Here is a 24,279-nt window from a genome sequence, read left to right as displayed (position 1 = left end):
ATACGTATATTTATAAGTTTATATAAAACCTAAATTCAATCCAAACCCTACAATGAACCTAGCCGGCCCATAGCAAAACCTAATTAAATCTACGTCGGCTACCAAGACTTGACTTCTAAAACAAAACCCTAAAGTAAACGTTAACTAAACCCTAATGTAAATCAATTAAGCATTTAAAAGAATTAAAATACAAAAATACAATTAACTAATCAATTAAATAAATTAAAACACCATAATTCAAACAAGTCACAATTAAGTCAAATCCTTAAAAAGTCAATTAAACATAATTCAAAAACAATTAATGAACAGATAATGAACAGAAAACAATTATTTAACAGAAAGCGATTAAACAAAATACCGAGACTATCCTTTTGAAAATTAGGGGTATTACATTCTTCCCCCCTAACAAAAGGAATTCCGTCCTCGGAATTCGCTCTTACCTTCTTCCAAAATTCCAGGAAATTGCGAGCGAATGACATCTTCCCGTTCCCAAGTAGACTCAGCCTCATTGTGATGACTCCACTGAACACGAACCAAAGGAATAACTTTATTACGAAGAATCTGATCTCGGCGGTCGACAATACGACACGGTGGCTCTAAATAAGTTGCATCCGGTTGCAACTCAATCTCCCCAACATCGATATGCTGATATCGATCCTCATCTCGTAGAAATTTCCGCAACATGGAAACATGAAACACGTTGTGAACGCGATCCAAAGTATCCGGAAGTGCCAACCGATAAGCGACAGCTCCAACGCGATCCGTAATCATGAATGGACCGACAAACCGCGGAGACAACTTCCCTTTCTTCCCAAAACGCATAACACCCTTCATAGGAGATACTTTAAGAAGAACCTGATCCCCAACCTGAAACTCTAAAGAACGAGTGCGACGATCAGCATAGCTCTTCTGCCTACTTTGGGCAGAACGCATGCGATCTCGAATAAGAGCAATCTTTTCAGAGGTATCCTGAATGAACTCAGGACCTAAAAATCGATTCTCTCCAACCTCCATCCAACAAACAGGTGATCGACACGGTCGACCGTATAACGCCTCAAAAGGTGCCATCCCAATAGTCTTCTGGAAACTATTGTTATAAGCAAACTCCACAAGTGGCAAATATTCCTCCCAGTGGCCCTTGAAATCCAGAACACACGACCGAAGCATATCTTCCATAATCTGATTCACCCTCTCAGTCTGTCCGTCAGTCTGAGGATGATAAGCAGTACTAAGGTGTAACTCCGTACCTAAAGCCTGCTGAAAACTCTTCCAAAATCCAGATACAAAGCTCGAATCCCTATCCGATATAATAGACAATGGAATGCCATGTAGCTTCACAATCTCTGAAATGTAAAGCCTCGCCAACTGCTCCGAAGTGTAGTCAGTGCAAATAGGCAAGAAATGAGCTGACTTGGTCAACCTATCCACAATGACCCATATGGAATTATGCCCCTTGAAAGAATTTGGCAACCCTTCCACAAAATCCATAGATATGCTCTCCCATTTCCACTCCGGAATTGGTAGTGACTGTAGAGCTCCTGGCGGCCTTTGATGATCAATCTTAACCATCTGACAAGTACTACACTGAGAAACAAAAAGAGCAATATCCCTCTTCATACCTGCCCACCAAAACTGTCGTTTCATATCTTGATACATCTTATCGCCTCCCGGATGAACAGAGAACTCAGAGTGATGAGTCTCAGTCATCACATCCTTCCTCAAATTATCAGCAGAAGGTACCACTAGCCGTCCCTTGTACCTTAAACCTCCATCAGCCCCAACATAGTAGAATGAAACCTCTCCGGAAGCTATCTCTGTGACCTTGTCGACACACTGCTGATCAGTGAGTTGTGCTTGTAAAACCTTGCGAATGATGGAAGGTGTAACCACCATGCAAGCCATAAAAGCATCTGACAACTCATCTACATTCTTCATAGCATTCCACTCAGTAGTGAATAGAGTAGAAAGACCACCAATAGGTCGGCGACTGAGTGCATCCGCCACTACATTCGCTTTCCCTGGATGGTATTGTATAGAAAAATGATAGTCTTTTACAAACTCCAACCATCTGCGCTGTCTCATATTCAGCTCCCGCTGAGTGAACAAGTACTGTAGACTCTTGTGATCACTGAATAATCTGAAAGACTCACCCAACAGATAATGCCTCCAAATACGCAAGGCAAAGACCACTGCTGCCAATTCCAAATCATGTGTCGGATAATTAAGCTCATGAGGCTTAAGTTTCCGAGATCCATAAGAAATCGGTCGCTCCTCCTGCATCAATACACATCCAAGACCCTGAAACGATGCATCCGTGTAAACAAGATACTCTATCCCGCTCCGCGGAGTAGCCAGAACCGATGCAGAAGTCAGCTTCCTTTTCAGCTCATCAAAAGCTCGCTGACAGTGTTCATCCCACACGAACTGTACACCCTTCTTGGTCAGATGAGTGAGTGGTCCTGCTATCTTGGAGAACCCCTGGATGAATCTCCTGTAATATCCTGCCAGACCGAGAAAACTCCGAATCTCTGTAGGTGATGTAGGCTGTCCCCACTCAACCACCGCCGAAACCTTGGCCGGATCCACTGCGATCCCCTTTTCTGACACCACGTGACCCAGAAATTTCACCTCCCGCTGCCAAAATTCACACTTCTCGAACTTGGCATATAACTGGTGTTCACGCAGCGTCTGCAAGACTATGCAAAGATGTCTAGCATGATCGTCCTCCGACCGAGAATAGATCAAGATGTCATCAATAAAGACAATAACAAACTGATCCAAATAAGCCCGGAAGACTCTATTCATTAAGTCCATGAACACTGCAGGTGCATTAGTCGTCCCAAACGGCATAACACGAAACTCATAAGAACCGTATCTCGTGAGAAACGCTGTCTTAGGAACATCCTGCTCCCTAACCCTCAGCTGATGATACCCAGAACGCAGATCAATCTTGGAGAAGTATGTGGCTCCCCTTAACTGATCAAACAAGTCATCAATCCTGGGCAAAGGATACTTGTTACGAATCGTAACCTTGTTCAACTCCCTGTAATTGATACACAGACGAAGCGAACCATCTTTCTTCTTCACAAAGAGAACCGGTGCTCCCCAAGGTGATGTACTCCTACGAATAAAACCCTGGCTGAGTAACTGCTGAATCTGATCCCTCAGCTCTCTCATCTCTACCGGTGCCATCCTATAGGGTGCCCTAGCAATAGGCACAGTGCCTGGAGCTAAGTCTATCACAAAATCGATCTCGCGACTAGGTGGCAACCCTGGAATCTCCTGAAATACATCCGGGAAATCCTGTACAATTGGTATGTTATCCAATGACACAGTAATCCCCTCATCCTTTTCCTCCTCCACATGGAACAAATAGGTGCTACCGCCTCCTTTAGAACGTGGCATAGCTACTACGTACATATCCTGACCAGGTATAGTAAAAATAATAGATCTAACGAAACAATCAACTTGGGCATGGTAGTGAGACAACCAATCCATCCCAAGTATCACGTCATAAGTGTGCATGTCCAGGACTAATAGATTGGCTAGAAATCTGAGTCTGCCAATATCTAGTGTCACAGGCCCATCACTCTCATGTACAATAGCTGTATCACCCAATGGTGTAGAAATACCCTGAGGTCTAGTGCATACCCTCGTCCTCATCCCAGATAAAGCAACAAAAGTCCTAGCTACAAATGAGTGTGTAGCACCCGTATCAAATAAAACACGTCCATATAAACCATGAATAGGAAACTTACCCTCAATAGTCTGAGGTGCCTGAACATCCTGTGGCTTGGGGTTATACACCCTGCCATAATGCAACTGCTGTGGTGCCTGTCCCTGAGTTTGTGGTGGTGCCGGTAAAGCCAGATGTGTCTGTCCCTGAATCCGTGGAACCTGTGGAGCTGGTAGAGGCACTGGCCCCCTCTGTCCCTGCCGCACATACTGTCCCTGTCCCTGTCCCTGTCCCTGTCCTGCTTTAGGACACTGCCTGGTGGTATGACCATACTCTCCACAAGTGTAACAACTACCCTGGAAAGTACCAAATGGCCTCCTCTGTCGACTAGCCTGTGGCTGACCCTGTCCTGCCTGTGGTCCCCCATTCTGTTGCCTCTGAATGGGTGCCCCATTCTGATGAGCATCTGAACCACCCTTGTGCTTCTTCCAAGGCTGTTGCCCTTGGACCTTGCCTTTGTCATTCTGCCGGTGACCATTGCCATTCCCCTTTTCAGCTGACTGATTAGTAGAGTCTTTATCTCCCCGCTTCTCACCACGAGCCTGTCTGATGTCCACAGTCAACTGATACTGTTGTAGAGCGGCGTCTACCACCTGAGCATAGGTAGTATAGGCTGGACTACCTGTAATAGCTCTCTTGATAGACCACATCAGTCCCTTGACAAAACTGTTGCGCTTCTTCTCCTCTGTATCCACCTCCTCCGGTGCAAAGAGAGATAAGCGTATGAACTGCTGCTCATACTCCGCCACTGTCATGTTTCCCTGCTGTAGACTTAGAAACTCGGTCTTCATAGCTGCCCTGACGGCATAGGGAAAATATTTCTCATCAAAGCGAGCACTGAAGTCATCATAAGACAATGTCATCCTCTCCTCTGAGGTGGTAACTGACTCCCACCACTGTAGTGCATCCCCAACTAACTTGAAAGTAGCAAGCATCTGCTTCTGAACCTCCGTGCACTGAACCAAACGAAGATGACGCTCAATGTCCTGCTTCCACTGGTGAGCTGCTCTCGCATCGGTTGAGCCTGAGAACACAGGTGGACTCCCCTTTGTGAAAGAGCTCCTAGCCTTTCCCCAAGAATCTGTCTGAACCACCGGTGCTGGTACAGGTGCCTGCTGAACCTGGGGTTGGTTTCGGAGTGCAGCTGTTACCCCAGCCTCTATAGCCCGAGCAACGAGGTCATTGAGGTGAGGAGGAATCTCTGGATCTCTGTCCCGACCCTGAGTCTGTTGAACTTCCTCCTGCTCCTCCTGAAACCCTGGCATTTGCTGCTCTTCTTCTATTTGTTGACGCTGTAGGAGATATTGTTGCCTACGTGCCGCTCTCCTTTCCTTCCTAGTTCCTTGCATGTTCTGTCCATTTCTAGCATTAACCATCTGTTAACACGACAAGACAGACATCAGTACCATTTCTATATGAACCATAAGGAATACAATGAATCCTAACTTAAGCTCTATTCAAGAGAACGCTACGCGGAAGACTTAATACGAAAACATCCTAGAGACACTTGAACCTGGAGTGCTCTGATACCAACTGTGATACCCCTCGGATCCGAGACACGGGTTGATCAGGCCCAGGCCCAAACCCGAGGGAATATCAAACAATTAATATGTTATAGCGAACATGGAATACAAAATGAATTAAGAAATGAAAGTTTAAAGCTGAAAAGAAACTAAAAGATACTCCTTAAATAATTAAATACTTAAAGTTGATAAACCAAATATCCATAATTTGAACAACTCGGGAATCCATCTCTAGTGGACCCCTAATAAAAATCTCACATTAAATGAAAGTAAAAAGAAAGATAAAACCCAAATCCAAGATCTGGAAAGAAATCCTACATCGTCGGTAGAATGGAAGATCGTCTCTGCACCGCACGAACAAGCTCAAGCCTGGAACTGACGTACACCTGAAAAATAGGAGTGGGTCAGGCCCACGAACAAGTTCTATCCTACTACAATCCAAGCAGAGACTCGATACACATGTACATTCTAACCAACTCAACAATAGCTAATAGTCTGTATGTATATATATATAATCACACTAAAGGACTCTCACTGGACTACAGGCCGGTCTCAACCTGAATAGAGGCAACATGCAAAACGCACACAGAGTGGGCATGTGTACCTAAGCCTAACAGGGTACACCTCCAACCATCATAGCCAGCTATGCATCCCAATGCATATACGCTCCCTAACCGTCGATCCTGAGACTCAAGCTCATATCGAGGTACCATAAAAATATATCTAAAATCCATCCAGAATCCATTGACACTACAAACCCATAGGGTTTCACCTTTAGTCAATCCATTTCTTTAATCCCAGAATAGGTAGGACTTAGCGGTTTTTGAGCTAATCCCCCTTGTATGCCCCCGTCCCATACCGGTGCATACATTCCATCCATCCAGTAGTTGACAATACAAGTATATATGTAAATACCAACTAATCCATAAATTCCACAATTGATAATAATATATTACATGTAGGCATCAATTGTTCCATAATAATTGGCAAAATCTAAATAACTGTTTACATTAATTAATTCCATACGAGGCATAATAGAACTTTGTAAACTAACATGCTTGTCTTATACCACCGTTGCCTGATTCTCTCATAATTTATTGCACAGAGAATAAGTATAGACATCCTTTAATCCGTGCTAATCATAATCAAAATATATATTTGAACATGCTTAGTTTATACCGCTACATAATTATCCAAGAATTGATATTACATTTATCACATGTATAAATCAATTTATCCTCTATAAGCATATACTAAATTCTGTAATCTGACATGCTTATATTTCACCACTGGAACATGATTTAAATCTATAAAATCAATCTCGACAAAATTGCTAAAACCATGTTGAACAATTTTGTACCTTCACATTTAAACAGTATACTAACTTGTGCAAGAATTCTATAATGTTCAAACTATAATACAAGGTGATTAATTATGCATTAACAAGGCTCTTGGGAGATTTAATTTGCTCTTAGACACCTATGAAAACCTCCATTAAGGCTTTGAATTAAACTGGAACCGTTAAAATCCAAGTACCTAAGCAAAACTCTCGCTGAAACTTTAAAAAAAATGGAAAAACCACATTGGAGCCGGCTCCAAAAATAAGTGGAGCCGCCTCCACCCTATTGGAGCCGCCTCCAATAACATATGGAGCCGGCTCCACTTCAATGGAGCCGCCTCCATTGAAGGGTGGAGCCGCCTCCACTCCTCCCAGCCTCCGTCTTCTCCGACGCCGGTTATTTTCTGACATTTTGCTCGTCTGCCCTCCATTCTTAAAGCTCCTGGGTGTCTAATACTAGGTCTAGTGTGTTCCAGAATTAGTTAAACTCTTAATTCATCAACCAACATCAATTAGACTACAACTTATGCAAGAAGGACCTAAACCGGAACAACTACTCACTCATGATCATACTGTTTCAAGTGATCACCCATGCGAACCAGATTAAGTTTAATATTTTCCCAAGGTGTTCCAGCGTTGATTAAATCCTTAACTATTTAATTAAAATCAATTAAAACATAGAGTAAAACATGGGTTTCACAAGAAAGAGTTCAAAGTAAACAATAACCAACTTATAAACACATTTAGGTTTAGCTATTTCAGACATGCAAACCCAGTTTAATTTTAAACCTTTATATATCCCTGGAATTGTATTAGAGATGCAAAGAACACGAGCCTAAGGGAGAGAGTTAGGATTAGAACTTGCCTTTGAGATTTCGGTTAAAAATCCCAACGTCGTCTTCGTAAATTTCTCCGGCAAACGGCCGTAATCCTCCTATGTTCTTTCTCTGCCTCCACTGTCGTGAATAGGGTTTCCTAAAAACCCTAGGCAGAACTTAATACGTATATTTATAAGTTTATATAAAACCTAAATTCAATCCAAACCCTACAATGAACCTAGCCGGCCCATAGCAAAACCTAATTAAATCTACGTCGGCTACCAAGACTTGACTTCTAAAACAAAACCCTAAAGTAAACGTTAACTAAACCCTAATGTAAATCAATTAAGCATTTAAAAGAATTAAAATACAAAAATACAATTAACTAATCAATTAAATAAATTAAAACACCATAATTCAAACAAGTCACAATTAAGTCAAATCCTTAAAAAGTCAATTAAACATAATTCAAAAACAATTAATGAACAGATAATGAACAGAAAACAATTAATTAACAGAAAGCGATTAAACAAAATACCGAGACTATCCTTTTGAAAATTAGGGGTATTACATAATTAAATCTTCAAAAATAAGGCCCCATGCATGATTTGAAGAGTCTAAAAATTACAAGAATGGTTGTCTCATGAAAATAAAAATATTAAATGTTTATTATAATTAGATCTTTAAAAATAAGGCCCTACGTATGATTTAAAGTGTCTAGATTATAATAATAACGTTATACACTCAATCTAAAATTAGTAGTGTTAGCTCCCCAACGGAGTGGTCTACACTAGGCAATTTTAGAAAGGCTAAACACAATCGGGAATCATTTCATATATATAGACTAGACATTGTCTTAAGAGATATGGAAATGACGGGATTTGCCCTCCAATAGTTATAATGAACTTCGCCAACCGAATAAGTTATTGGCGTATTGGTTATCCGATTTTTCATGCAAAGTGGTTGAGGGATCTACATATTTTAATGGAAGTGCTTGCCTAATAGCAAATGAATCTCAATAATAGTAATAATGAACTCCTCCATCAGGATAAGTTATTGAAGTATTGATTGTGTGATTTATTATGCTACGAAATTAAGGGACCCACATTAATTAAAAGGGATTGTTAACCAATAGTGATAATGAACTCTTATTCTATTGAGATTTATTATGCTATATAGTTGACAAACTCATTTTAATTTTAAATATGCATGATAGTATTAATAATTCACCTTGCTTATTGTATGAATGCATTTATATTCAGATTTATTATGTCTAATCCATTTAATCCACTTGCTTACATATTCAATGTAACTGGACCTCATTTATACGGACTAGAAAAAGGAACTTAGATATATATATATTTTTTACTAATTGGGTATTCACACACACATGCCTCCATAGAGGCTTGAACCCCTGATCTCTCTTTGAGAAATAGGGGCTTGGTACCGCTAGACCACTGGCCTATTGGTTACTTCGATGTTTTACTCACAACGTAAGGGTACAAAATGTGTTTATTACTCCTATACCTAATTCTTTTACTTTAAGATACCCAAGAGAATATTAATACTTTTAATAAGTGAAATAAGACAAATGATATGGCTCGGTGCAACATTTTAGAGTTTATCTCGAATACGCTTTAAAGCTAATAATTGTATTATTTTATTTGCTTCAAGCATAATGTTAAATTTTAATGAGATGGTTTGGTGAGATTGATAGAGCGTATGCCTAAGTACTATGTCAGATTTGAATACCATCGAGATATCTTAAGAAACTCCGTAAAAGATCAAATTTTGAAAATAATTATTTATTATTGAAAATTAATTGGAGGTCAATAGGGCTGACTTGGGTGGTAAGTTTCAAGTTGACATGATTATTGCTTTGTTACCAAACTAGTTCGGCTCTTTTAGAGTGAACTAAATCAGGAACCAATTTGAATTTATACTCACTGATATTCTTATAAAGTTGGTAGCATATGAAGGGATAATCAAAATGTATTGGCGTTCATATCAATCTAACCTAGTCTATACCATTTTTTTCTAGGCCCAAGTGGAAGGGCAAAGTAAAAGAAGAAGGATGATAATAGGATTAGGCTAGCACAAAACATGGGTATCTAAAAGGTTAAAGGAAGTAGGGCAGTGTAAGTTGAGGGCGAAGGAAACTGTTTCTTTTGTGGCTAACTAAGACACTAAAGGAAGAACTGTCTAAGCAACGACGTGGCATAGGAAAATGTATATTTAATCATTAAGCCATGTTATGTGGTTGTATCTATTAATTCCTGATGGATAGATTTTGGAGCCACTAAACATGTTTGCAATTCTTTGCAAGGATTTCAGGAATCCAGAAGCCTCGATGATATGAATATATATTTATCTTTTGATCTGATGCCAAGGTTGTAGTTAAGTCAGTGGAAGTATTACATTTGAAATTATAGAAAGTATGAGGACATTAGTATTAAATAATTGTCTTTATGCATAGATGTTAGACACAATCTCATTCTTGTTTTACTTTTGGTTTATAAAAACTGTTTTTATAAATTTGAATAGATGTGCAATTGCTTCTAGTGCATTGAAGATAGTTAATATACTATAACCACTAGCTCCTAATATTTGCATGATGTAGAATCTAATGTTGCATCTTCTATATTGAATATTAAGAGAAAATTTGTTATTCCTGACTCATTGTATTTTTAGTGTCTATTATTGGGTTATAATCAGTCAAAATGAGATTCAAAGATTGGCCAGACAAGGTTTATTGCCTAGTGAGGCGAAGGAGTCTAAATCAACTTGTGAATCTTGTTTTGAAGGATAAATAACCCTAATGCTACGTTTGGTGTCCAGGAATGAAATGGAATGCAAGTGAGAATGGGAATGGAATGAAATTTTCATTCTCATTCTATTGTTTGGTTGTAAATATGAAATGTGGAGGAATGGAATGATAATAACCATTCTAGTGTTTGGTTGGACCAATTGAAAATTTAGAATGGAATAAATTTCTAATTGAATTCTCCAAAATATCCATATTAGTAACAAATAAATTAAATTAAATTAACAAAATGATATTCTCTAATAATTTTTGACAAATAAATGGTGGCAGTGGCAGTGGCAGTGGCGGTAGTGGATGGTGGAAAGCGGTAATAGTGCAGGTGGTGGTGTTGGAAGACAGCAGTGGTGGCAATGGTGGAAATTGGTGGCAGCAGTGGTGGTGGAAGGTGGCAGCAGTGGTGGTGGAAGGTGGCAGTGGTGTTGGTGGAAGGTGGCAGTGGTGTTGGTGGAAGGCAGTGGTAGTAGTGTGGTGGTTGTGATGGAAGAAGATAATGGTGTGACTATGGTAGTGGTGGAAGGCAGTGATGGTGGTGGTGGAAGGTGGTGACAATGGTGGTGGTGGTGGAAGGCGGCAGTGGTGGTGGTGGCGGCGGCAGTGGAAGGCGGTGGTGGTGGTGAAAGGTGGTGGCGATGGTGGTGGTGATGGAAGGTGGTAAAAGACGATGGCTGTGGTGGAAGGCGATGGCGGCATTGTTGGTGGTTGTGGAAGGCGGCGGCGGCTGTGGTGGTGAAAGGTGGCTGTGGTTGTGGCGGTGGCGGTGGTGAGTTGTGGCGGTGGCGGTGGTGGTGGTAGTGAAAGGCAGCAACAGTGGTGGTGGTGGAAGGTGGTGGCAGTGGTGGGTGGTGAAAGGCAATGGCAATGGTGATGGTGGAAGGTGGTGGCGGTAACAATGGTGAAAGGCAGTGGTGGTGAAAGGTGGTGGTGGTGGTTGCGGCAAACGGTGGCGGTAACGGTGGTGAAAGGCGGTGGCTGTAGCGGTGGTGGTGGAAGGTTATGGCAGTGGTGAAAGGCAATGGTGGCGGTGGTGGTGGAAAGTGGTGGGCGATGGTGAAAGTCGGCGGCGGTGAAGGTGGCTGCGGTGGTGGTGGAAGGCGCCGGCGGCGGTAGTGGTGGGCGATGGCGGTGGTGGAAGGCGGTGGTGGTGGAAAGTGGTGGGCGATGGTGAAAGTCGGTGGTGGTGGAAGGCAGTAGTAGTGGTGGTGGTGGTGGAAGGCAGTAGTAGTGGTGGTGGTGGAAGGTAATGGTGGTTTTTGGACTTAGAATATGAGGGTGTTTTGGGAAGTCGATTTTTTAAAATAAATTACTTGGGAATGGAATAGCCATTCCATAGGTTTAGTTGTGGAATGGATTTTCATTCAAATGGAATGGCCATTCCCACTTTAAGTTGCATACCAAATAAAGGAATGGTTGGAATGGGCATTCTATTCCATTCCATTCCTCCACACTAAACGTAGCATAAGAGCTTTAATTAGTCAAATGAAATAGACATGAAGAACAATTGGAGTCGGTACACACTGACACGTGTGGTCTTATGAACATCCAAGCACGATTACTCACATTTTGGATACATTTACCTGATGCGACATAAGTCTTAAACTTTTGGAATATTCTGAAAGTGTCAAGACTGATATGGAACACAGATTAGGTAAAGTTATCAAAACACTTCAATCTGATCGTGGATATGAGTATTTCTTGGGATAGTGCAAAGACTATATGGTCAATGAGGGTGTATTGTACTAGTTTTTCACAATTGACGCTCAATGATATGAGGTGTCAAATAGGAATAACAGAAATCTGCTTAACATGGTTAGATCTATGATCAGCTATGCTACATTATCTCTTTCAATTTAGAGTTTAACCTTGACGATATTAATGCACATTATGAACTACATTCCATCTTAGTCTGTCTTAAGGATACTTTTTGAGCTGTGTTTTTAACTAAATCTTAGTTTGAATCACATGTACATATGGGGTAGTTTTGCACATGTGCGCTTGATATGGACAAGTAAGTTGGAAGCAGATCATATGTATGATAGATTTTATAGCTACTCTAAAGGCACTAGGTTAGATTATTTTATGATCTCAATGATAAAAGTTGATTGTTAACACTTACTGTTTCTCTATAGGAGGATCATATTATGAATCATATACCTAGTAGCATAATATTAGAGAATATGGTATGAGTACCAGATGTACTACAAATAAACATACTTATTACAAAGATTAAGAATTATATATGAATTCCCTATTGATGCGTCAACATCATCTAGTACATAGATTCCTGCATTGGTACATTGATGTAATGGGAGGATTATCATCCAATTCGATAAAATCATGTTTTTAGGTAAGACCGTTATGGACATCCCTGTTAAACATGAGTTGGACATAGTAAGCTACATGGAAGCGTGAACCGATATGGATATAGATCGCTTTGGCAAGTTGCTATGAAATCAAAGTTGGAATCTATGTATTCTAATAAAATCTGGGATCTTGCAGAACTTTCTAGTAGGGTGATACCTATGGAAGGCAAGTTAATCTACAAAAGGATACCAGAATATTTCTTAGTGAATGAATTATGTGTGTGCAGGGTAATGTCGTTATTTTTTCTAATTCTATATATTGATGACATCCTACTCATTTAGAATGACGTGGAAGTTTAGTCATTAGTAAAGAAGTAGTTGTTCAATTACTTTGGAATGAAGGATTTTCAAAATGTAAGATATATTCTTAGGATCAAGCTTTTGCAAGATCAGATTAAAAGAAAAATATGATTATCTTAACAATCCTACATTAATAAAGTTTTGACCAGGTTTGGTATGTAAAACTCAAAGAATGAGTTCTTACTTTGACATGGATTGTTCTCTCTAGTAAGTAGTTTTCCAAGACTAGCAGAGGAGATTGAGCAAATGAGAGTGGAATAGTATGCTTCGGCATGTGGGATTCTCATATATGCCATGATCTATACCAAACAGGACATCCGTTGCATTGTAGGGATTGTCAGTAGATATCAGTCCAATCCCGGACTTGATAACTGGTCTGTTGTGAAAAATATCATAAAGTACCTTAGGAGAACCAATAATCTCATACTTATTTATGGATGTGATGATGTAGTTCCAATCGGGTATGCTAGTTCTGATTTTAAATCAGATGTAGATATTATAAGGTTTATGACTTGGTGTATGTTCACTAAATGGAAAGGAAATCAGTTGGTAAATTGTTAAGCAGATTTCAACTTCTGACTCAAACCTGAAGGTGGAGTACATTGTATCCTTAAAGGCAGCAAATGAAGCCTTTTGGTTTGATCTCACTGATTTAGAGGTTGTGGAGCATACTAGTCTGCTTATCGAGCTATATTACGACAATAGTGCAGACGTAGTCCAAATCAATGACCCAAGGCTCTATAGAGGAACAAAGTACATTGAGAGGAAGTATCATGTCTTACATAATATTGTTCGGCAAGAAAATGTACTCATGGCTAGAACATTGCATTGGAACACACCTTGTTGATCCATTAACAAAGGTATTATCGATCAATAGTTTTGATCGTCAACTGGATAACATTGAAGTTAGATGCAATTTGAATTGGCTATGAGGGTAAGTGGAAGCTGTTGGGATTTATATGCACTGGCATAACAAATTCCTAATTGAATTATAGTGACATATGTTTCTGACATATCTGAAATATTTATGATTTATATAATTGGTGAATTCAATGTATTATGTTTCAGTTCATTATGGAATTGATATTGTCCACTTGATTACAAGAGATAGTTATATATGTATGTGATGGGGATCGATACATGAATATAAATAGTAATCATAAATTGTTCATAGTCGGTAATTATGGATGGACATTTAATTAACTAAGACTTGAACTGAGTCCATGATAGGTTGAGATATATTGCGAGAGTCGTCGGATGCAATTGTTCTATATCACAGTCATGTCTTTTGACTCTCAAGTATGAGAAAAGTATAAACTCTTTTATTAATTAATAATTACTTTGATTTCTTCGGCGGATACTTCGGGATCCTTAGACCGGCACTTTGGGTAGTTATGTAATTAATAGTTAGAGGGTTATATTCTCAATATTTGCATCCATGCTACTTGTATTTATTTTTGTATTGATTATGATTGATCACAAATTAAATTTGAAGGCATTCGTATGTTTTAGACAAAATATTTTTTATATATTTATTTAGTAAATTTTTATTTTTTGTCAAACAAACTTTTATTGTGATCAAGCCGAAAATAATTAAAGGTAACAAAACAATTATATTAATTATGTTGTCGGATTAACGACTTTATAATCTGATAAATAATTATACATAGAGGGGTCAAAGTGCAACATTGACTTAGAGGTTATTTACTATTTAATTGGAGTGCAGTTAATTTCTTTTAGTGAAGTAGAAATTAATTTATGAATTAATTGAATTGGGTCCATAGTTTAATGGACCAGACCAATTATTAATTTATAGTAGCCAAGAAAATGGTAAGCCCAAAGGATTTTTACCAATAGCCCAAGTTGATGTTGAAGTCCTATTAGAATTGAGATATGTGAATTAGAGATTGAGAATGATTTATTGTTTCCTTTCCTTATCTTTATGTTGCCTATATATACATGGGTCCATGCATATTTTAAGGTAGACTTTTGGAAGAAAAGAAATAATATATTTTCTCGCTTTAGTTTTTAGGGTTTGCTTTCTCTTCTAGAGGAGGTTACCACAAACATTGCCTCCAAGGTCATACATCGAGGTATATTGGTGACTCTTAAAGGGAAGATTACTATCAATAAGAGGAGAAATGATCTTGCTAAGGGATTTACAATAAGTGAGAACATTCACTTTAGAGGGAAGATTTAAAGATCTACTCAAACCTTTGATGTAAGTATTCAATATATTAATTGAATGATACATCATCTTTCATATTTTATTTTTGCATAAAACTTGTCTTTATATAATGAATCAAGATCTATATATGAAAATCCCTCAAAAAGTTTTTAAAACTTGTACGTTTCCCAACATAAACTGCCACATAGATTAGGTCAGAGAAATCGATTAATCTCTGTGCAAGTATCATTTTCCTAAATATATATGTATTGTACGATCTCTGTTGAGAATAACATCAAACTCCGTCTCATCTCCCGTTGACGTAGGGTATTTGCCAATCATGTTGTATTCTCTTTTATTTGTTGCTTTATGATCACTTTCTTAGTGTTCATATTGATTAAGAACCTGGTTTATGAAATATAAGCTTTATTTGAAATAACTTACTTTGATTTTACATTGATACTTTTAGTGGGAAATCTTAAAGGTATACATTGGGAAATCTTGAACGTTTACATTTTATGCAAATTATTAGTCTCACTAGCTAACATGCACATAGGATTGCTTAGTTTTGCATTTGGGCATTGTTTGGTTTGCCCAATAAACTAAATCTGCATCATCTCCTGGAAAGTCTTCATGGCAGTAACCGGCAGACCGAGAAGCAAAGTGGTTCCTTTCTTCTCCTTTCCATTAGAGAGGAGCAAAGCCACTTCTTTCTCTGGCAAGGTCACACAGCCTGACTGTGCTGGCTCTCCCCAACCGAAGTCTGTAGTGTCGAAAGAAAGTCTAGTCCATGAAGTGACCAGAAGAGTGGCTGTTAATGAAGGCCTTGCTCTAGTTAATTCAAAATAGTCAATTGTTGATCTGATAAAGTCGTCAGTGACCACTTTAATAGCATTCTGCACAAGTTCTACTGCAAAAGAGAGTGGTTTTTCGATCAACTCTTTTGCAGTGCAAAGACAACAGGTCAGCACAATCCCATTGCCAAAATAACCTTTTGGCAATGGTGGGTTGAACTTGGACCTTCCATCAACAGCAAACAGTAGCTTGGTTTGTTGGTTAGGTTCCATATTCAGTGCCCTGCTTCGAGCACGCCACACTAAAGCTGCAAGCACTGTGAAGCTTGTGCAGCTCTTTATCAATCCGTTTTCCATCGCTGTTTTCTTTAGCATTGCCAGCTTCACAGGATCAAATTCAAATGATTTATACATCAATTGCTCTTCTTGATAGAGACTAGTCATATTTGATGCGTCGGTTATCTCCAAGAACTCGTCGTGAGTGTATTTGATCTTAGGAGGTTGTCTTGATCCCTGGATGGATCTATCAAGAAATGGTGGGATTGTTAAGGATATGCCTCTTGCTGTTTCAGCCCATGAATTTACAAACTCCATTGCTGATATCCCATCAGTCATACAATGGTTAATGGTCATTCCAAGTACAAATCCTCCACACTTGAACCTTGTCACCTGTAAGAAAGAGATGACCAATAATACAATCTTTCAACAGGGAAAAAAAAAAAAAAAAGAAAAAATAGAAAAAGAAAGAAGAAGATACCAAGAGAAGTCACATATCAAACTAATTAACACAAGATGATAGATTATCACTCAAAATTAACATCTCTTGCGCATTGGACGGTCCAATAATACATAGAGGAGAATGGAGTCCATTCCGCTGAATGGACCCCATATCATGTGTGGTGATCTCCACCATCTCTTATGCATTGGACTGTCCAAGAGGGAATCCAAGTTCAAACATTTACGTAACAAAAAGGATTAACTTACACCACATATCCAGTTTTGTGCCAACTTTGTCATTTTTTATGCGCAATCATTATTATGTTGATTCTCTCTCAGGCTAAACAATTCAGCTTATTCCTGGCTTTACAGCCACTTTTACCTAAGCAACAAAGAAGCATAATTGGATTTTTACAGACATATTATGCTTAATTTGTTTTCTACGTTCCCAAATCTTGTAACAATAAATTACCCCAAGTGTCCAAGAACATTAGAGTGAGAAAATCAGAGAAAAACAAAGAAGTAAGAACATTATGAAAGACTAAAGAGCCGTCAATTTTGAACAAACATGAGGATGCAGATAGACCCCGTAGTTTATATACGATTAATGAATTTCCTAATAAATAATCAGAAAAATTAGATTAAGTACTTAATTAGAGGCCATCAGATCTATCAAATGCCCACCAGTGGGCCTTATTGTATAAATATTAGGAAAGACTAAAGAGCCGTCAATTTTGAAGAAACTCAGGTGCAGATAGGAACTGTAGTTTATATACGATTAATGAATTTCTTAATAAATAATCAGAAAAATTAGATTATGTACTTAATTAGAGGCCATCAGATCTATCAAATGCCCACCAGTAGGCCTTATTGTAAAAATATGATTTCTCTGAGCATAAAAATCGAGTTTATCATAACACAAAAGGCTCCATAACATGCATTGGAAGTGTCAAACATGAATTTTTCATTTTCTACTGCATGGGTGCATGCATGCTGATGCAGATGGAAATTAATGAACTTGTTTATGATGAATATGAACATGATTTGTACCTGCACAGTTAGCAGAGGCATTTCTAGTACGTTTTTCGCGCCAGGAACTGTATGAACAAGCTGTCCTAGCATTGCAGGATCAGGAATCGTTACGTCACCCAACACCTCCATATCAGAGTTAGCCACAGCCTCAACAAAAGGCACACCTTGGTTTGTGCACTTCACAATAAGCTTACCATTTGCACTCAGTGTTAAACTCCCTGCAAGCGGATAAAAATGGACTAGAACTTTAGCCAGCGCTCGTTTAATAACTTCACCAACAGCCTCACTACTCTTGTTAACATCTGGTTTGAAACAGTACACAGTTTGAATTATGACAGCAATGTTCTGATCTAAATTGGATAAAAAATAAAACCCATCATTGGTTTTTGTCTTGGGTCGAACTAAAATAGGTTCTGATTTCTTAATAGAAACAATTCCCCCATTTTCACATATTCCTGCCATTGAATTACACTCTTTAACCTGCACAATAAGCACAATAAGCCAAAAGGTAAGCTAGATTAATGCTATAGAGAATTAAAGAGCAAAAGGATTAATTTTGAACACATAAAGATGATTAGTATCTACCTTTAATTTTTGTAAAGAAACTAACTCTATTGAGCTTGCATAGCCACTTCATAGAATGATATGTCTCTTATATACACTGGTATTGGTTGTATGGTTGAGCAGTTATTTTCCATATTGAAAGCTGCTGGGATAAGATAGTTAATAGGTGATGTAATTGCACGACAGCAAGTTAGAGTTCCGAAGAAAATTATTAAAAATAAAATAAAATAAAAAATCTAGCAAGTTGTGTGACCCAATAATCAAAGATACATGATTATTAGTTGAATGGCATGGTCACAAGTCATTTAACTAGGGAATGTTGGTAAGAACTTGAAATCTTCGATCTTTTCCGGACCACAAGAAGGTACTGAAGATCGACTTCACATTATTGTGTCTGTGTGTGAGATTATTAATTAATTTCCAACTACTGTTTTGAATTTCTTGAACTGAAGAAAGATCAGGAAAACATCTTAGATGTGAAAGTGGAGCATCTACATTATTAAGGAGTTGGTATGAAAAATGTAGTTGAAAGTTGTCAGTTCTGCTGTGGTATGATCTATGAAAAATATAAATATAGAATAAAAATAGATTATATAATGGAAGATCTCAGTAAATTAAACATGGTCATATATAATTCTGTGTCTGAAAATTTCCTAGGTGAGTGTGTCATATGCCCAGTAAGTGTGCTTAAGAAAACATGAATTGCATATAAATATCTTCAGATCGAATTTAAGAGGGGAGTCTGCAGATGATATTTATGAGCTCCAATTATCCGAAAACTTTCTAGAATATTCGAAGGAAATGCACCAGATGCATATCTATTGAAGGTTTCCACTTCTGAACTGCTCTTTTTTCTCCACACCAGTGGTGTTAGTCAGTAGAAATATGACTTGTTTCACAACCTCATGACAATGGTTCAGACTGAGGACACAACAGAACAAACCCTTTATTTTATTTTATTTAATTATTATTATTTCTTTTTGGAGCTAGATTTTAAGGTCGCTTACATCGGACTCCTCTCAGACCCAGTAATGACGGGAGGCTCACGAACTGGCCGGACTAGCCCTGATGCGCAGTGAGATTTCAACCTTGGGACATGCATTCAGCATTTGTATATTCTCTCTGCCTCCATGGTTATATTTAATTATAGATACAAATGAGCTAAATGGCTACATAAAGATAAAACATATATAGTGTATGGCCTATAGGGTAGCTCATACCCCATTATATATATTATTTTTACACTAATCATATACTCTTACATGCATAGTACTGTTGACACCCATTTTGGTAATTGGGTTTGGGCTTCAATTGGACTTGATGATCAATGATATAGTAATATGGGCCAAGAACATAAAGCCTGGTCAGTGATGATGTGCTAGGAGTTTGGGCCGAGAAGGAAATCTGGGTCATGGAAGGTGATTAGATTGAAGGTGGTTTGGAATAGCATTTCAGTTGGAATAAAATCCATTAGTGCTATACATGAACAGTGACGTGGTAGTTCTCATACAAAATAACGCTATATGCAAGGATGCTACATGGATAGAATGTTCTTGTACTTTATGTTAGATAAGATTTATGTGTTTACTTGATTTTTGAATTAGTATTTATCTAGGAAAGTTTAGTTTGAATTTATTTTTAGTTGGTTTATCCATAGGATTAGATTTTATTTGGAATTAGTATTTAGTTAGGACTAGTTTAATTTGAATAATTATGTGGTTGTATTAGAATATAACCAGGATGCTTGTATTTAGGAATTTGTTTTACCATTTATTCTATAAATAAACAGAGAGACACGCTGTACAAGAGGTCCAGCACCCTCAGAATCAATTTATTTATTTGTTTGTTTTTTCAAGCACTTTCCCTAAATAGCATCCTTGCTACCTCTATCTCTCTCTATTTCAGTCGCGTTCTATTTCTCTCCCTATATCTCAGTCTCTCTATCTCTTCTCCCTATCACCTTCTATATCTGTTTTTCTCCCATTTCTATTCTCATATTGTTACTATAATTTATTCACTGGTAAAGTCCTTTTAACTAAGGCAATATTGAACTCATTTAGGAGTTTATTTGTTCTCTATCTCCTATAATCGCCTGAAGTCAACATTCCCTAAGAGACTATAAGTTGACAACTCACAATTGAACTATATATTTGGTTCTGGCACGCCCGCAACTCATCAATTTAAGATCGGCTCTAGCCAGCCGATTTTAGGGTCAACATTTTTGGCACGCCCGGTGGGACCCCATCAGGTGAGCAAGTTATAGTAAGGATGCCTCCAAAGCTAAGAGGTTCGAAAGGCGTGAATACAGGAGATAATACTGACGAAGAAAATCCACAGATCAGCGTAAGCGATGATGCCGACTCTTCTATTCCATCTGACGTTCCTTTGGGTCGGCTACTGGAATCGATTATGCAAAAATTCGATGCCCAGTAAGCTCAGATCGGTGCGGTGAGATCTCAAATGGGAGAATCAAATCAGCTTTTGGTTTTTCAAATTCATGAGATGAGATCGATGACAGGGGAGTTAAACCAAATGATGTACGCTCAGTTGGAGAAAATGAATCAAAAACTCGAAACCAATATATCGGCTAATCATAGCCGACATGATCAAGCCAAAGCATCTCATGTCAATGAGTCCATATTTCAGCGTATGACGGCTCCATTGGTGCATATATCCCAAGGACCACGAACAAGCACCGTACTGCCAAGTGCAGGACTTGGTGTTACGATCAGCAACGTGCTGAATCATACACTTGGCATGCTACTAGGAAATCCACAAATCTTATCAAATCCGTTGGTGGTGAATCCTGTACCGGTGTTCCAGTCTTTAATGAATGATCAGCCTGTGCAGCGTTCCAATGAGCAGTTGATTCCACCAGTGAGAAATCAGCAAGAAGGTGTCGGCCATCTAAACCAAGGTAGGGTCAATCCTTTGATACCTCCAGTGGCTGCTGGGGGACAAGTGAATGCCGATTCACAAAGGGAGTGGGTTAATCCATTCATTCCGCGGCACCCAAATGATCCTCCAGGAAGAAATGCAGGGATTGATAGGGCTCAGATTTTAGCTTTTATACAGGCCGAAGTGGCACAAGGTCGTAGACGTGCTCGGCCGGTATACAAAAAGCCCTATCCTGATCACGTTGATGCCCATGAGTTACCTAGAAATTATCAGTATCTCGATTTTTCTATGTACAGTGGCGAAGAAAATTTCTCTACAGTACAGCATATTACAAGGTTCACTGCACAATGTGGAGAAGCTAGGCCCAAGTCCTTGGTTGAGGATGAGATTATTCTCTAGTTCTCTTACCGGGGCGGCGTTTGAATGGTATAGCAACTTACCAGCCAACTCTATTTAGACTTGGGATGAAATGGAGGAAGCCTTCCATACCCATTTCTACCGAATAGAGACAGAGGCTATGCTGGCAGACATATCCCGTTTATCTCAGTTACCGAGCGAATTGGTTGAAACTTTCGTGGCCAGGTTCAGAAAAGCTAAACTCAAATGTCGAGTAAGTTTGCCAGAACCAGAATGCATCAAGTTGGCATTAAACGGTTTAGACATTGAACATCGCAAGAGGTTTGATAGGGTCGAGTTTCAAGATCTCTTCGATTTGGCAGATAGAGCTTCTCGGTATGAGGTTTAACTAAAGAAGAAAATAATTATTGAGTGGCTTACCTTCCCAATTAAGCCTGGTGAAGAGTCTTGGCAGGAAAATTCTAGCAACAGTCGTGTAAAGGCAGAAAAACAAAATTGGCTAGAATATATATCTAGCCGATTCCATTCCTAAAATCGACATCCCTCAAAAATAAAAATTATAGAAGAGGTCTTCGCTATTGATGTTGCCGAGTTAGATGATGATGATTGGAGGATTCCTTACATCTTATTCTTACCACATCCAACTCCAGAAGCCGATCGAAAAATAAAAAAAAGTGCAGTCGATTATGTACTTATGGATGGAGATCTTTATAGAAGATCGGCTAATGATGGTCTACTATTTCAATGTTTTAGCAAGTTTGAAGGTAGATTATAGCAGAGGTACACGAAGGAATATGTGGAGCTCACCAAGCCGGCATCAAAATGAAATGGTTGATACGCCGATATGGACATTATTGGCCTGGAATAAGGAAAGATTGCATTACCTATGCAAAGGGTTGTACAGATTGTCAAAAGCATGGCCCAATGCAGTGGATTCTAGCAATAGAGATGCAATTATTAGTCAAACCATGGCCCTTCAGAGATTGGGCCATGGACTTAATCGGCAAGATTAATCCTCCTTCATCAAAAGGTCATCATTGGATTATTTTAGCTACCGATTATTTCACCAAAAGGGTAGAAGCCGAGGAATATGTATCAGTAACTAGAGAAGTATTGCAACTCGGCTGTGATATGCAAGTAAAAATAGTAACTTCAACACCCTATTATGCTCAAGGGAATGGCCAGGCTGAGGCTTCGAATAAAGTTGTAATTGAAATCATTGAAAAAATGATAAAGGACAAGCCGAGGTGTTGGCATGGAACCTTTTTAGAAGCCGTGTGGTCTTATAGAAATTCAAAGCGAACAAGTACAGGAATAACTCCTTATCGGTTAACCTTTGGCCATGATGCTATGTTGCCAATGGAGTTAAATGTAAAATCAACAAAGGTAATGAAGGCTTACGACAAAAGGGTAAAGTTCAAGTCATTTGCAGAGGGTGATATGGTTTGGCAAACAATTCTCCCGCCTGGTAAAGTAGACAGAACTTATGGCAAGTGGTTACCTACATGGAATGGACCATATATAGTTCATCAGGTGTTGCATGGAGGTGCATATAAGTTGAAGGATTTGGATGGTGAGGTGCATGAAAGATCAATAAATAGAAGGTATTTGAAGAAGTATCAACCCATTATTTTTGAACTTTTTGACGAAAAGAAAGCCTCTAATAAGTCAAATATAGAGGGTGAGTGTTTAGCTTAAGCCATTTATGAACCTGGAATAATGATGACAGTGGGTGGTTCTAGGGTGTGTATATCAACTTGATACAATGGGTGTAATTTAAATTTTGGAAGCCGAAGGGTTGAAACGGCTACCAAAATTAGGGGGCATCGTTGACACCCATTTTGGTAATTGGGTTTGGGCTTCAATTGGACTTGATGATCAATGATATAGTAATATGGGCCAAGAACATAAAGCCTGGTCAGTGATGATGTGCTAGGAGTTTAGGCCGAGAAGGATATCTGGGTCATGGAAGGTGATTGGATTGAAGGTGGTTTTAAATAGCATTTCAGTTGGAATAAAATCCATTAGTGCTATACATGAACAATGACGTGGTAGTTCTCATACAAAATAACGCTATATGCAAGGATGCTACATGGATAGAATGTTCTTGTACTTTATGTTAGATAAGATTTATGTGTTTACTTGATTTTTGAATTAGTGTTTATCTAGGAATGTTTAGTTTGAATTTATTTTTAGTTGGTTTATCGATAGGATTAGATTTTATTTAGAATTAGTATTTAGTTAGGATTAGTTTAATTTGAATAATTATGTGGTTGTATTAGAATATAACTAGGATGCTTGTATTTGGGAATTTGTTTTACCATTTATTCTATAAATAAACAGAGAGGCACGCTGTACAAGAGGTCCAGCACCCTCAGAATCAATTTATTTATTTGTTTGCTTTTTCAAGCACTTTCCCTAAATAGCATCCTTGCTATCTCTATCTCTCTTTATTTCAGTCTCTCTATCTCTTCTCCCTATCACCTTCTATATATGTTTTTCTCCCATTTCTATTCTCATATTGTTACTATAATTTATTCACTGGTAAAGTCCTTTTAACTAAGGCAATATTGAACTCATTTAGGAGTTTATTTGTTCTCTATCTCCTATAATCGCCTGAAGTCAACATTCCCTAAGAGACTATAAGTTGACAACTTACAATTGAACCATATATTTGGTTCTGGCACGTCCGCAACTCATCAATTTAAGATCGGCTCTAGCCAGTCGATTTTAGGGTCAACATTTTTGGCACGCCCGGTGGGACCCCATCAGGTGAGCAAGTTATAGTAAGGATGCCTCCAAAGCTAAGAGGTTTGAAAGGCGTGAATACAGGAGATAATACTGACGAAG

General features: G+C 38.6%; 2 protein-coding genes across 2 annotated transcripts; one reads left to right on the top strand and one right to left on the bottom strand.

The window, feature by feature from the left end:
- Window positions 1-15,476: 15,476 nt before the first annotated feature.
- Window positions 15,477-18,278, bottom strand: LOC132307480 (omega-hydroxypalmitate O-feruloyl transferase-like). Its single transcript, XM_059805261.1, has 3 exons — window positions 18,196-18,278; window positions 17,629-18,090; window positions 15,477-16,530 (listed from the first exon to the last, which is right to left on the bottom strand). Exons 2-3 carry the CDS (start codon window positions 18,070-18,072, stop codon window positions 15,670-15,672), a joined length of 1,305 nt encoding a protein of 434 aa, XP_059661244.1. The 5' UTR covers window positions 18,073-18,090; window positions 18,196-18,278; the 3' UTR covers window positions 15,477-15,669.
- A 3,973-nt stretch (window positions 18,279-22,251) lies between these two features.
- On the top strand, window positions 22,252-23,127 carry LOC132309663 (uncharacterized). The gene has a single exon (XM_059807950.1). It carries the CDS (start codon window positions 22,252-22,254, stop codon window positions 23,125-23,127), a length of 876 nt encoding a protein of 291 aa, XP_059663933.1.
- The last annotated feature ends 1,152 nt before the right edge of the window (window positions 23,128-24,279 follow it).

The sequence above is a fragment of the Cornus florida genome, unplaced genomic scaffold, assembly GCF_030987335.1.
Source record: "Cornus florida cultivar Cherokee Brave unplaced genomic scaffold, ASM3098733v1 CherokeeBrave_3.0.0_Hap2_Chr05, whole genome shotgun sequence".
Classification (NCBI taxonomy): domain Eukaryota; kingdom Viridiplantae; phylum Streptophyta; class Magnoliopsida; order Cornales; family Cornaceae; genus Cornus; species Cornus florida.
Note: the sequence above shows the minus strand (reverse complement) of the source record. Positions and strands in the feature narration are given on the sequence as shown.

Coding starts and splice junctions, on each gene's coding strand:
- LOC132307480 (XM_059805261.1), bottom strand. CDS start 18,072: ATGGCAGGAATATGTGAAAATGGGGGAATTGTTTCTATTAAGAAATCA. Junction 16,531..17,628: donor TGCCTCTGCTAACTGTGCAG/GTACAAATCATG, acceptor TCTTTCTTACAG/GTGACAAGGTTCAAGTGTGG.
- LOC132309663 (XM_059807950.1), top strand. CDS start 22,252: ATGAAATGGTTGATACGCCGATATGGACATTATTGGCCTGGAATAAGG.